Source organism: Oncorhynchus gorbuscha, linkage group LG09 (assembly GCF_021184085.1).
Source record: "Oncorhynchus gorbuscha isolate QuinsamMale2020 ecotype Even-year linkage group LG09, OgorEven_v1.0, whole genome shotgun sequence".
In the NCBI taxonomy this organism is placed as follows: domain Eukaryota; kingdom Metazoa; phylum Chordata; class Actinopteri; order Salmoniformes; family Salmonidae; genus Oncorhynchus; species Oncorhynchus gorbuscha.
The window spans coordinates 17,289,735-17,301,705 of NC_060181.1; the positions used below are offsets into that span (position 1 = coordinate 17,289,735).

At 45.2% G+C, this 11,971-nt stretch overlaps 2 protein-coding genes across 5 annotated transcripts in view; both read right to left on the reverse strand.

Annotated features, from left to right (window-relative positions):
- The window catches only part of LOC124043212 (protein PALS2-like), a 58,025-nt gene extending 50,058 nt beyond the window's left edge, over positions 1-7,967 (reverse strand). For 2 of the 4 annotated variants that reach the window (XM_046361534.1, XM_046361530.1), the window contains exon 1: positions 7,872-7,958. The gene's annotated coding sequence lies outside the window, so the exon portion shown is untranslated. Of the gene's footprint in view, positions 1-7,871 lie in introns of all 4 variants that reach the window. The other 2 variants (XM_046361531.1, XM_046361535.1) reach the window with 2 other exon arrangements.
- Positions 7,968-8,790: 823 nt separating this feature from the next.
- LOC124042707 (pro-neuropeptide Y-like) lies at positions 8,791-11,753 on the reverse strand. The gene is made up of 4 exons (XM_046360798.1): positions 11,618-11,753; positions 11,016-11,203; positions 9,744-9,833; positions 8,791-9,514 (listed from the first exon to the last, which is right to left on the reverse strand). Exons 1-4 carry the CDS (start codon positions 11,690-11,692, stop codon positions 9,490-9,492), a joined length of 378 nt encoding a protein of 125 aa, XP_046216754.1. The 5' UTR covers positions 11,693-11,753; the 3' UTR covers positions 8,791-9,489.
- Between the last annotated feature and the right edge of the window lie 218 nt (positions 11,754-11,971).

An 11,971-nucleotide genomic window follows, 5' to 3' on the forward strand; every position in this document is an offset into this window, starting at 1 on the left:
CCAACGACTGTCTTTCTCTGGCCTCTCTCCTCTACCAACTACTGTCTTCCTCCAGCCTCTCTCTCCTCTAACAACTACTGTCTTCCTCCAGCCTCTCTCTCCTCTAACAACTACTGTCTTTCGCCAGCCTCACTTAACACAAATGCTTTGTTTATAAATTATTATACCAATGACTGTCTTTCTCCAGCCTCTCTCCTCTACCAATGACTGTCTTTCTCTGGCCTCTCTCCTCTACCAACTACTGTCTTCCTCCAGCCTCTCTCCTCTACCAACAACTGTCTTTCTCCAGCCTCTCTCCTCTACCAACAACTGTCTTTCTCTGGCCTCTCTCCTCTACCAACTACTGTCTTCCTCCAGCCTCTCTCTCTACCAACAACTGTCTTTCTCCAGCCTCTCTCCTCTACCAACAACTGTCTTCCTCCAGCCTCTCTCCTCTACCAACAACTGTCTTTCTCAGCCTCTCTCCTCTACCAACAACTGTCTTTCTCTGGCCTCTCTCCTCTACCAACTGCTGTCATCATCCAGCCTCTCTCCTCTACCAACTGCTGTCATCCTCCAGTCTCTCTCCTCTACCAACTGCTGTCATCCTCCAGCCTCTCTCCTCTACCAACAGCTGTCATCCTCCAGCCTCTCTCCTCTACCAACTGCTGTCATCCTCCAGTCTCTCTCCTCTACCAACTGCTGTCATCCTCCAGCCTCTCTCCTCTACCAACTGCTGTCATCCTCCAGCCTCTCTCCTCTACCAACTGCTGTCATCCTCCAGCCTCTCTCCTCTACCAACGACTGTCTTTCTCTGGCCTCTCTCCTCTACCAACTACTGTCTTCCTCCAGCCTCTCTCTCCTCTAACAACTACTGTCTTCCTCCAGCCTCTCTCTCCTCTAACAACTACTGTCTTTCGCCAGCCTCACTTAACACAAATGCTTTGTTTATAAATTATTATACCAATGACTGTCTTTCTCCAGCCTCTCTCCTCTACCAATGACTGTCTTTCTCTGGCCTCTCTCCTCTACCAACTACTGTCTTCCTCCAGCCTCTCTCCTCTACCAACAACTGTCTTTCTCCAGCCTCTCTCCTCTACCAACAACTGTCTTTCTCTGGCCTCTCTCCTCTACCAACTACTGTCTTCCTCCAGCCTCTCTCCTCTACCAACAACTGTCTTTCTCCAGCCTCTCTCCTCTACCAACAACTGTCTTCCTCCAGCCTCTCTCCTCTACCAACAACTGTCTTTCTCCAGCCTCTCTCCTCTACCAACAACTGTCTTTCTCTGGCCTCTCTCCTCTACCAACTGCTGTCATCATCCAGCCTCTCTCCTCTACCAACTGCTGTCATCCTCCAGTCTCTCTCCTCTACCAACTGCTGTCATCCTCCAGCCTCTCTCCTCTACCAACAGCTGTCATCCTCCAGCCTCTCTCCTCTACCAACTGCTGTCATCCTCCAGTCTCTCTCCTCTACCAACTGCTGTCATCCTCCAGCCTCTCTCCTCTACCAACTGCTGTCATCCTCCAGCCTCTCTCCTCTACCAACAGCTGTCATCCTCCAGCCTCTTTCCTCTACCAACTACTGTCATCCTCCAGCCTCTCTCCTCTACCAACTACTGTCTTTCTCAGGCCACTCTCCTCTACCAACTACTGTCTTCCTCCAGCCTCTCTCCTCTACCAACAACTGTCTTCCTCCAGCCTCTCCTCTACCAACTACTGTCTTCCTCCATCCTCTCTCCTCTACCAACGACTGTCTTTCTCCAGCCTCTCTCCTCTACCAACAACTGTCTTTCTCTGGCCTCTCTCCTCTACCAACTACTGTCTTCCTCCAGCCTCTCTCCTCTACCAACTACTGTCTTCCTCCAGCCTCTCTCCTCTACCAACGACTGTCTTTCTCTGGCCTCTCTCCTCTACCAACTGCTGTCATCATCCAGCCTCTCTCCTCTACCAACTGCTGTCATCCTCCAGCCTCTCTCCTCTACCAACTACTGTCTTCCTCCAGCCTCTCTCCTCTACCAACTACTGTCTTCCTCCAGCCTCTCTCCTCTACCAACGACTGTCTTTCTCTGGCCTCTCTCCTCTACCAACTGCTGTCATCATCCAGCCTCTCTCCTCTACCAACTGCTGTCATCCTCCAGCCTCTCTCCTCTACCAACTACTGTCTTCCTCCAGCCTCTCTCCTCTACCAACGACTGTCTTTCTCCAGCCTCTCTCCTCTACCAACTACTGTCTTCCTCCAGCCTCTCTCTCCTCTAACAACTACTGTCTTTCGCCAGCCTCACTTAACACAAATGCTTTGTTTATAAATTATTTCTGAGCGTTGGAGTGTGCCGCTGGCAATCCTTAAACATTTTTTAAAATTACTTTTGATACTTAAGTATATCTAAAACCAAATACTTATTGACTTTTACTCAAGTATTATTTTACTGGGTGACTTTAACTGTTACTTTGTAACGGTTTTGACTTGAGGTTATTATTTATAGGGGTGCCAGGTAGGTTGTGCCTACCAGAGAAAACATTAGTTTCTCCTTTTAGTTTGGGTGGGAATGAGTCCCATCTGGTCCGTCAAGTCTACACCAATACAAAGGACGTATGTAAAAGTCAGGATGGAAATAAACTTTTCATAAACCCTTAAAACATTGAAAAGAACTTCAAAAACAATTATATTCTGTTGCGTGGGTTGTATTAGCAACAACAATGATTACACACATATATAATAATATCACAATGAGTTCTGGTTCCTCCAGAAATGTCCTGTACCTCGGGCCTAAAAAGAGTCCTGCCCGGTAAAGGAGTTCAGTGAACTAAAGTGACTTTTGTCACGCGATGTTTGTCCGTTCGTTCCGTGTAGCGTAAACCCAGTATTAAACATACAATCAATATAACAATTACTTTACCACAGAACCTTAAAGCGGATCAACTCTTAATTAAGTCCTCAACTACCACTAACTACACAAATCACAGTATACATCACATCCAAACAAATGAAATACCGTATACAAAAAGGTGGTAGTCAGTCGGTCAGTCAGACAATCCAATCCGCCAATAGATCTCCAGCGGAGAAAGGCCACGAAGAACGGAGGAGGTGTAGTCCAGGGACGCAAAGAGTGGATCCGATCCTGGGTAAACTCTATTAGGCAACAAAACACACGTTTAACGGCAACAAAACAACGGAATAGAGAAGCTTCGGGAACTGAGGGTTGAACACATCCTCAGTCACGTCTCCATCACAAAACCCCACTTTTGCGCAGCTGATACTGGCTATTTAATTGGGAATTAAAGGGAAAGCGCCCTATTGGAAGGAGCTGCACTGAGACGGTTCAGAAAAATTCAGGGCCGTCACAACTTGAGTCATTTTCTATTAAGGTATCTTTACTTGAACTCAAGTATTAAAATTGGGTATTTTTTCCACCACTGGCCATAGGTCATGTTGGCCTCTCTGGCTCTGCTTGGGTGATTCATTGTCACACCCTGACCTTAGAGAGACGTTTTATTTCTCTATTTGGTGAGGTCAGGGTGTGATGTGGGGTGGGCATTCTGTGTTTTATATTTCTTTGGTTTTGGCCGAGTGTGGTTCCCAATCAGAGGCAGAGGCAGACCAATCCGACGCTTGGTGAATTCAGCTTCACAATTATAGGAAGAACCATGGCACGAAGCCTGCAGTGATGATCCATGGCACGAAGCCTCCAGTGATGATCCATGGCACGAAGCATCCAGTGATGATCCATGGCATGAAGCCTGCAGTGATGATCCATGGCACGAAGCATCCAGTGAGGATCCATGGCACGAAGCCTCCAGTGATGATCCATGGCCCGGAGCCTGCAGTAAGGATCCATGGCACGAAGCCTCCAGTGATGATCCATGGCATGAAGCCTCCAGTGATGATCCATGGCACGAAGCATCCAGTGAGGATCCATGGCACGAAGCCTCCAGTGATAATATATAATAATAATATATGCCATTTAGCAGACGCTATTATCCAAAGCGACTTACAGTCATGTGTGCATACATTCTACGTATGGGTGGTCCCGGGAATCGAACCCACTACCCTGGCGTTACAAGCGCCATGCTCTACCAACTGAGCTACAGAAGGACCGTGATGATCCATGGCATGAAGCCTCCAGTGATGATCCATGGCACGAAGCATCCAGTGATGATCCATGGCACGAAGCCTCCAGTGATGATCCATGGCCCGGAGCCTGCAGTAAGGATCCATGGCACGGAGCCTGCAGTAAGGATCCATGGCCCGGAGCCTGCAGTAAGGATCCATGGCACGGAGCCTGCAGTGATGATCCATGGCCCGGAGCCTGCAGTAAGGATCCATGGCCCGGAGCCTGCAGTAATGATCCATGGCCCGGAGCCTGCAGTAAGGATCCATGGCCCGGAGCCTGCAGTAAGGACCCATGGCCCGGAGCCTGCAGTAAGGATCCATGGCCCGGAGCCTGCAGTAAGGATCCATGGCCCGGAGCCTGCAGTAAGGATCCATGGCCCGGAGCCTGCAGTAAGGATCCATGGCACGGGGCCTGCAGTAAGGATCCATGGCCCGGAGCCTGCAGTAAGGATCCATGGCCCGGAGCCTGCAGTAAGGATCCATGGCCCGGAGCCTGCAGTAAGGATCCATGGCACGGAGCCTGCAGTAAGGATCCATGGCACGGAGCCTGCAGTAAGGATCCATGGCACGGAGCCTGCAGTAAGGATCCATGGCCCGGAGCCTGCAGTAAGGATCCATGGCCCGGAGCCTGCAGTAAGGATCCATGGCACGGTGCCTCCAGTGATGATCCATGGCACGAAGCCTCCAGTGATGATCCATGGCACGAAGCCTCCAGTGATGATCCATGGCACGGTGCCTGCAGTAAGGATCCATGGCCCGGAGCCTGCAGCGAGGGTCTCCAGACTGGAGCCGCGAGCGACGGTCCTCTGTCCGGGGTCCTCTGTCCGGAGCCTCCAGCGACGGTCCCCAGTCCGGAGCCTCCAGCAACGGTCCTTAGTCCGGAACCTCCGGCGACGGTCCTCTGTCCGGAGCCTCCGGCGACAGTCCCCAGTCCGGGGCCTCCAGCGACGGTCCCCAGTCCGGAGCCTCCAGCAATGGTCCTTAGTCCGGAACCTACAGCGACGGTCCTCTGTCCGCAGCCTCCGGCGACAGTCCCCAGTCCGAGGCCTGCGACGAGGGTTCCCGCACCAGAGGCGCTACCAAGGTGGGGGGAGCCAGAGGCGGAGTCAGGGGCTACACCACGAACTGGAGCCGCCGCCAAGGGTAGATGCCCACCCGGACCCTCCCCTATAGGTTCAGGTTTGCGGCCGGGAGTCCACGCCTGACCTTAGAGAGACGTTTTATTTCTCTATTTGGTGAGGTCAAGGTGTGATGTGGGGTGGGCATTCTATGTTTTGTATTTCTTTGGTTTTGGCGGAGTGTGGTTCCCAATCAGAGGCAGCTGTCTGTTGTTGTCTCTGATAGGGAATCATACTTAGGTAGCCTGTTTTCCCACCTACGTTATGGGATCTTGTTTTTTGTTAGCACTGTGAAGCTGGCAGAACGTGATGTTCATTATTCCTTTTGTTGTTTTTGTTTGGTGTTCTGAGTATTAACGATCATGGACACTTACCACGCTGCAATTTGGTCTACTTCTTCAGACGATCGTCACATTCATTCTCAGGAACAGCAAGAGACTGCTGCTTTCCTCCTTTAATGTATGCAGCAGTGCAGTAGGCACATAAACTAAACTAAATCTAGATTGTACGCTAGCCAGTACAAATCCAAATACTCCACTTTCGTGCATGGAATAAGGGTTGTCATATTAAAATGGGCTGATTCCAACCCTCATTCCTTCCTTGACTAGCTTTCCACCAATCCAGTTGAATGCAATATCACCCAAGGAAGGAAATAAAGATGCATTCATTTCAACAGTGACCTAAGCCTACATTAAAGGTGCAACACATAGGATATTTATTTGTATTTTTGTATTTCAGAAAATATCCATAATAATAATAATATGCATAGTGTACAAAACATTAAGGACACCTGCTCTTTCCATGACATAGACTGGCCAGGTGACTCCAGGTGAAAGCTATCATCCCTTATTGATGTCACTTGTTAAATCCACTTCAATCAGCGTAGACAAAGAGGAGGAGACAGATTAAAGAAGGGTTTTTAGGCCTTGAGACAACTGAGACATGGATTGTGTATGTGTGCCATTCAGAGGGTAAATGGGCAAGACAAAATATTTAAGTGCCTTTGAACAGGGTATCATAGTAGGTGCCAGTAGGTGATTTCTCCTGCTGGAGGGCATCTGTTGTCAAAATGTTCTGACTTTGTGGCTGTGCTATCTAGTGGAAATCACTGTCATTTCCTGGGTTGCTAAAATGTTACACTTTTCGCTCAATTTCACTTTATGCGAGAAAACAATAATAGTGTAGGGAATTATTGTACGATCTAAAATTGCTATGGCATATCTTAAAAATAAGAGTTTTTACATCTGTTTGAAGCGTGGACCAAAACCGAAAGGTCCACCAGCTTCAAACAGCTTTAAATACTATATTATTGGGTATTGAACATGTATTTCACAGCAAAGATGGAATAATGATTCCCTACACTATTCAGTGCTTGTTAAATCATAAACTGAAACTGTTCTGACTTTGTGACTGGAAATCTAGCGCAATTTCTACTAGTTAGAACAGTTTTCACATTTTGATGCTCCGGTGAGAGAAACCAATATGCAAATATCAAAGCCAATCAGAACATTGGCTGGTAAGTAATACTGTGAAACACTACACTTTCATTCCACTATTACTGCAGATATACACAGTGTACAAAACATTAGGAACACCTTCCTAATATTGAGTTGCACCCTCTTTTGCCCTAAGATTAGCCTCAATTCCACCCCCAAGGAATTGCATATTGCATATTTACAGGGGTTTCCCCCCTAATCACCTCCACTTCTAAACCCAGACAGAAAAACATGCAAGAGGCTCTGGGAATAAAGCCAACCCAGCGTCACCATAACCAAAAAGGATGAAAAAAAATCCATCTAAACCTTTTATAATTACTAAGATTATCACATTCAGATGGTCAGGATTAAGAATTCATCTAAGTAGTGACATTAGACGGCATTCTACACTCTACTCAGACAAATCTGAAGGCAAAATCAATAGCATGCGTCTGCTGCCCTCTGCCTTCGGACCAGACGCTGCTACAGCTATACCAGACCCGATCCACGTCCATTCACCAGCTCAGCGCAAATAAACAAAACCCGGTAGTTGTTCAACAAACAATGGTATTTTCACTCAAGCCTATCAAATCGTGTCGGGGCCTTGGAACATTCTACACCACTTCCCTGTTCTCTGCTGGTGCGGTGCTCCTGGGATAGTGGGGATTCCTGCTGCCTGACACTTCCTCGCGCGCACACATCCTATCAGCGGCGCGATAAATTCAGGCACAGATCCCTTTACCGCGATAAGAAATAGACTGATACCCAGGAAATAATGAATGGGCCGAAGAGTGATCCATACGCGTTCCAAATTATGGGTCCGTTTTTGTTGTCAATTGTTACCAAATAACATAAAACTCATCACACACATGCGGCCATTTTTGTTAACCATCCAAGCATTGTAGCCTGCACGTTTGGAGAGTATTATCATCATAGTTTAGGCCTTTCCCATAGTCAACAGAATCCGATTCGAAAACAAGCACTCAGCGTATGAACAAGGCAATCACATTGGACAAGCAGTAAACCATTCCAAATAAAGGTCCCACAGCCACACACGCATCACGGACAGCACACAAGGTTTGACTTCTTCCTTAGGTTCTAAATCCATCTTGGAGACCAAAAAGTCCCCTTTTCCTTTCACATATAGTTTCTCTGTAGAATTGACTTCAATCGGCCATTCTGACTTACCGATAATCGTGTGTGTAAATTAGCGGTGGCTGTCCCAGTTGGAAATTCAAACCCCCCTCAGCTGTCCTGGTCCTACTGCTTACTAGACGCGTATACACGATGCCAATCAAATCATTAGACCGCGCCCCTACTGATGACCTATACCAGAAATGGACGAATCATAGCCGAGATCTATCGGGAGGTCCATCTCCTATGTCCAACGATGGGATACAGTGTAACAATTCATAACACGAATGATATTGTAATTGAATGTTATATTGTGATTTTTTTTAAACTCCAATTCTTTATTCATGGGAATAGAGAGCCCTTGGTGGTATTGATATTATAGCCTTGCCTATTTATTATTTTACATGTGTGAAAAAGGCTACGTAAAGAGCTTCAATGTTATGAGTAGGCAACTGTGGACCATTAAAGTAGACAATGGCGTGCTTAGTTAATTGAATTAAATTGGGTGGGAATTATACATTGTGTGGGATTAACTGGGAATTAGAGGACAGGATTTGGAATTTGCTTTCTATGCACCATTTGAGACTGGCTGTACAAATAGCCTGCAGTGTTGAATGAACATTGTGTGCCAAATATGACAGGCTATAGAATAACATAAGGACCTATTTCTTATTAGATGGTAATTTGCACTTAAACTGATATTTGAAAATGGGTGGGTTACTGGGTCAGTGTTCACCATAACAACAAGCATATTAATCAGGAACATTCAGTAATCAAAATGCACAACATTTTGAATTACGTTTTATCTGCTCTCTCCCCTATCTCCCTTACCTTGTCCTATTTTATGTCTATATTCCTCCAATAGCAGTATACTCATTCTATTCATTTACATTCTACACTTGTTGGCATGACAATAATTCGATGATGACTCGATGTTGGGTAATATGACAAAGTGTTAACAAGGTTATTCCATTGCAATGGACGGTTTATTACAAATGTCCCACGTTATAGTATAATATTTTGTATAACTTTTTTGCATTAACACCTATGTGAAAGAAGCGTAATGCTTTCTACAGGGAGACTACCTACACAGTAGCTACTCGGACTTCAGGCCTGGAAACGCCATATTTTGTTCAATGCAGTAAAACATATCAACCACAAGAGTGCGCCCTTAGCCACCAAATTGCCATTGCCCTGAAAAGAGTTGAGTTCAATGATTCTAAGCTCTCCGGGGATTGCAAAAATGTGTTGTGATGTGAGAGTCCGCATACACATGTATTTAAAGACGTACAATCTCCCCAGTATAATGTAAATTGCCAGAAAGAACCTTAATTTATGCTCTTGGCTAAAGACTCATTTCAAATAAGTGTATAACTACAGAAGATAAGTAGATCCGTTATATAATTCATATTTAATAGCACAGTTTTGACCATACAATCAATAATTCTCTCCCCTGATTTAGAACATCAATGCACAGATAACGACTTTCATAAGACCCTGAACAGTTATCTGGCCTCTGGATGGAGGATGGGGAGAGAGGGGGATGCATACTCATGAAACCCATTGGGGTTGTTAGGATGGGACATCAGCCATGGTGAGGCGGCCATGTTGGTGAGATCAGTTGCTTGTAGCCGCGACGATGAGCCCGGGTGTTGGGCCGGGACAGACACTATTACCACAACGATGGTTCATCATATCTGGGAAGAGACAAAATATATAAAGTATCAAATAAGAAATGATGTCCAACCTACCACAGTACTTTCTTCTGTTGAGACCAGAGGACCAGGGCACCTATTTATACTGTGTCTCAGAGTAGGAGTGCTGATCTAGGATCAGTTCGACAGAGGGAACCTGCACTCCTACTCTGAGACACTTTATCAATATGAGTCCTCCTGGACCAGTCGCACACACACACACACACACTACCTGGACTGTGGGAGCATGTCTGTGCTCTCCTTCAGCAGCAATTCTGAGATCAGTGTGTCCAGTGTGTCAGGGCTGGACCTCTTCCCATACCTGTAAGAAAGAAAGAAAGAAAGAAAGAAAGAAAGAAAGAAAGAAAGAAAGAAAGAAAGAAAGAAAGAAAAGAAAGAAAGAAGAAAGAAAGAGAGAAAGAAAGAAAGAAAGAAAGAGAAGAGAAGAGAGAGAGAGAGAGAGAGAGAGAGAGAGAGAGAGAGAGAGAGAGAGAGAGAGAGAGAGAGAGAGAGAGAGAGAGAGAGAAATGGGAAAGGGTGAGACAGGAATTTCAGGAATTCCTATTTGCATAGACTTAACTTCAGGAACTAGACCATGTGTGCTGCCCCCATAAGATAATTTATCCCAACTGTTCTAGAGTCAATAAGAATATATGTCTGTTCAAATAAAGACTTGTCCTGAGAGCCCTTCTGTATAAAAAGAGAGGACTGTTTTGTTGGTTGTCAAGTCTGCTCCTCTGAAGATAAGCCCTATTGGTTAGGACCCTTTTCCACTCTTAACACCAACACTCTAACAGAAGAAACACATTCACAATTAAATCTGGACATTTAAATGATTGTAGCCAGGGGCACACCAGCAAATAAATGTAAAACTAATTTTACACTGAGGTTAGTGAACAGAGTGTGAGTGGATGCAGGGTGACTGGCTTCATCTGTAAAGAGATGTGAGGGATGTTGCTAATTAAGAATCAGGGGGGTGCAGCTGTTGAAATAAAGAGGTTCTTTCATATAGACAACACACAGAGTAATTAGTGAAAAGTTCATGTGACTCATCTTTATTATTTTAGCCACCTGAATGATTGGATTAGTTGGTATTTGGACTAGAGCCAGTAATAACACAAATATTAAGCTAAAAACCTAAGTGTAATTTTAGCTACTAGTAGCTGAGTTCATAGTGTCCCACTCCATATAATGAGTTAGTTGGTTAGTAACGCTAGTCATTGAAAGGTTTAGCCTATGGTACAGTCATCTATAGTCTGATATTATTCATTTGATTAGCCTACCTGCACAATTTGTATTGTTGTTTCTTTTAAGTGCTCATTTGGGGCTGTAGCCCATTCGTTTGTATTAAAGGTGATAACATATACGTTATCATATGATACTGTCATTATGAATCAATAGCCTGTGGCTCACTAATCAGATATTTCAATTGGATAATCACAAATCCGAACTTCAGCCCTTTAATTAAATCAGCAATGTATCACACCCGGATCACAGCACTCACCTCTGCCTTGTGATGAGGTTGATGTAATGTCTGAGAGCGGAGTAATACTTGGCCAGTTCCTCCGCGGGCGCATCTTCGCCGGGATTTTCGGGTTTGACCGGGTAGCCTTCCGCAAGGGTCCCGATGCATATGAAGGTCCAGACGAGGAGCGTCACTGCGCCCAGCCAGGTACCCAAGTTAGGATGCATCTTTAATGTTTACAAATCAATAAAAATATCAGGGTCTGAATTGCTTAGGCTACGCAGTCTTATCAAAGTTAGTTTACCTGGGAAAAACTTTTAGAAGTTGTGTATGTTCAAGACGATAATTATGTCTGTTCCCTACTACTACACCACAAACCGTAGTCTACATCAACTGGAGGATTCCTCATGTTTATCTATATTTGTTGTTTCAAATTAAATTGATATATATGTATTGACTTCCTCAGATTAATTGTTTAAAAATGTCAGTTTCAGTGAAGGCAATGCAATTAGTAGATAGGCTACAAGCTGTATAGAAAAACCCTATAAAACCGGCAGGTACATTAGATAAAAAGGTTACGAAATCAATATCTAATCTTGTTTAAATCGTGTCTATAGATGTAATAGAGTTATGCTACTTACATTGACTTGAGGGTTTAAATTATAGTTTGGTAGAAGTTGTTCTCTGGTGTCTTTCTGCTGCTGTGCGTTCTGCATAGGGTACCCACTCTAGGGCGCGATTTTTATAATTCTGCGCACAATACTGGGTGGGGAGGGCACATCACAAGATGCGCTCCATTGAACGTAAGTCTCCAAATCACGATTCTGAAAATGTGCGCGGACAGACGCGTCACCGCAAGCTGTCATCGCCCATTTTAAACTATATTAATTAATGCGTTAAAAAAATGATTGCTTTTTAAAAAATGTCAATAGTGGTGGAAATTAATAAAAAATTTCCCCCTCTCAAACGAATTAACAACCTCACTCTGGAGACGA

Bases quoted from the DNA above. Each gene is read 5' to 3' on its own strand.
- LOC124042707 (XM_046360798.1), bottom strand. From the start codon at position 11,692: ATGCAGAACGCACAGCAGCAGAAAGACACCAGAGAACAACTTCTACCA. The intron at 11,204-11,617 runs GTAAGTAGCATA...TAAACATTAAAG, and splicing joins ATTTAAACCCTCAAGTCAAT to ATGCATCCTAACTTGGGTAC. The intron at 9,834-11,015 runs GTGAGTGCTGTG...TCTTTCTTACAG, and splicing joins AACCTCATCACAAGGCAGAG to GTATGGGAAGAGGTCCAGCC.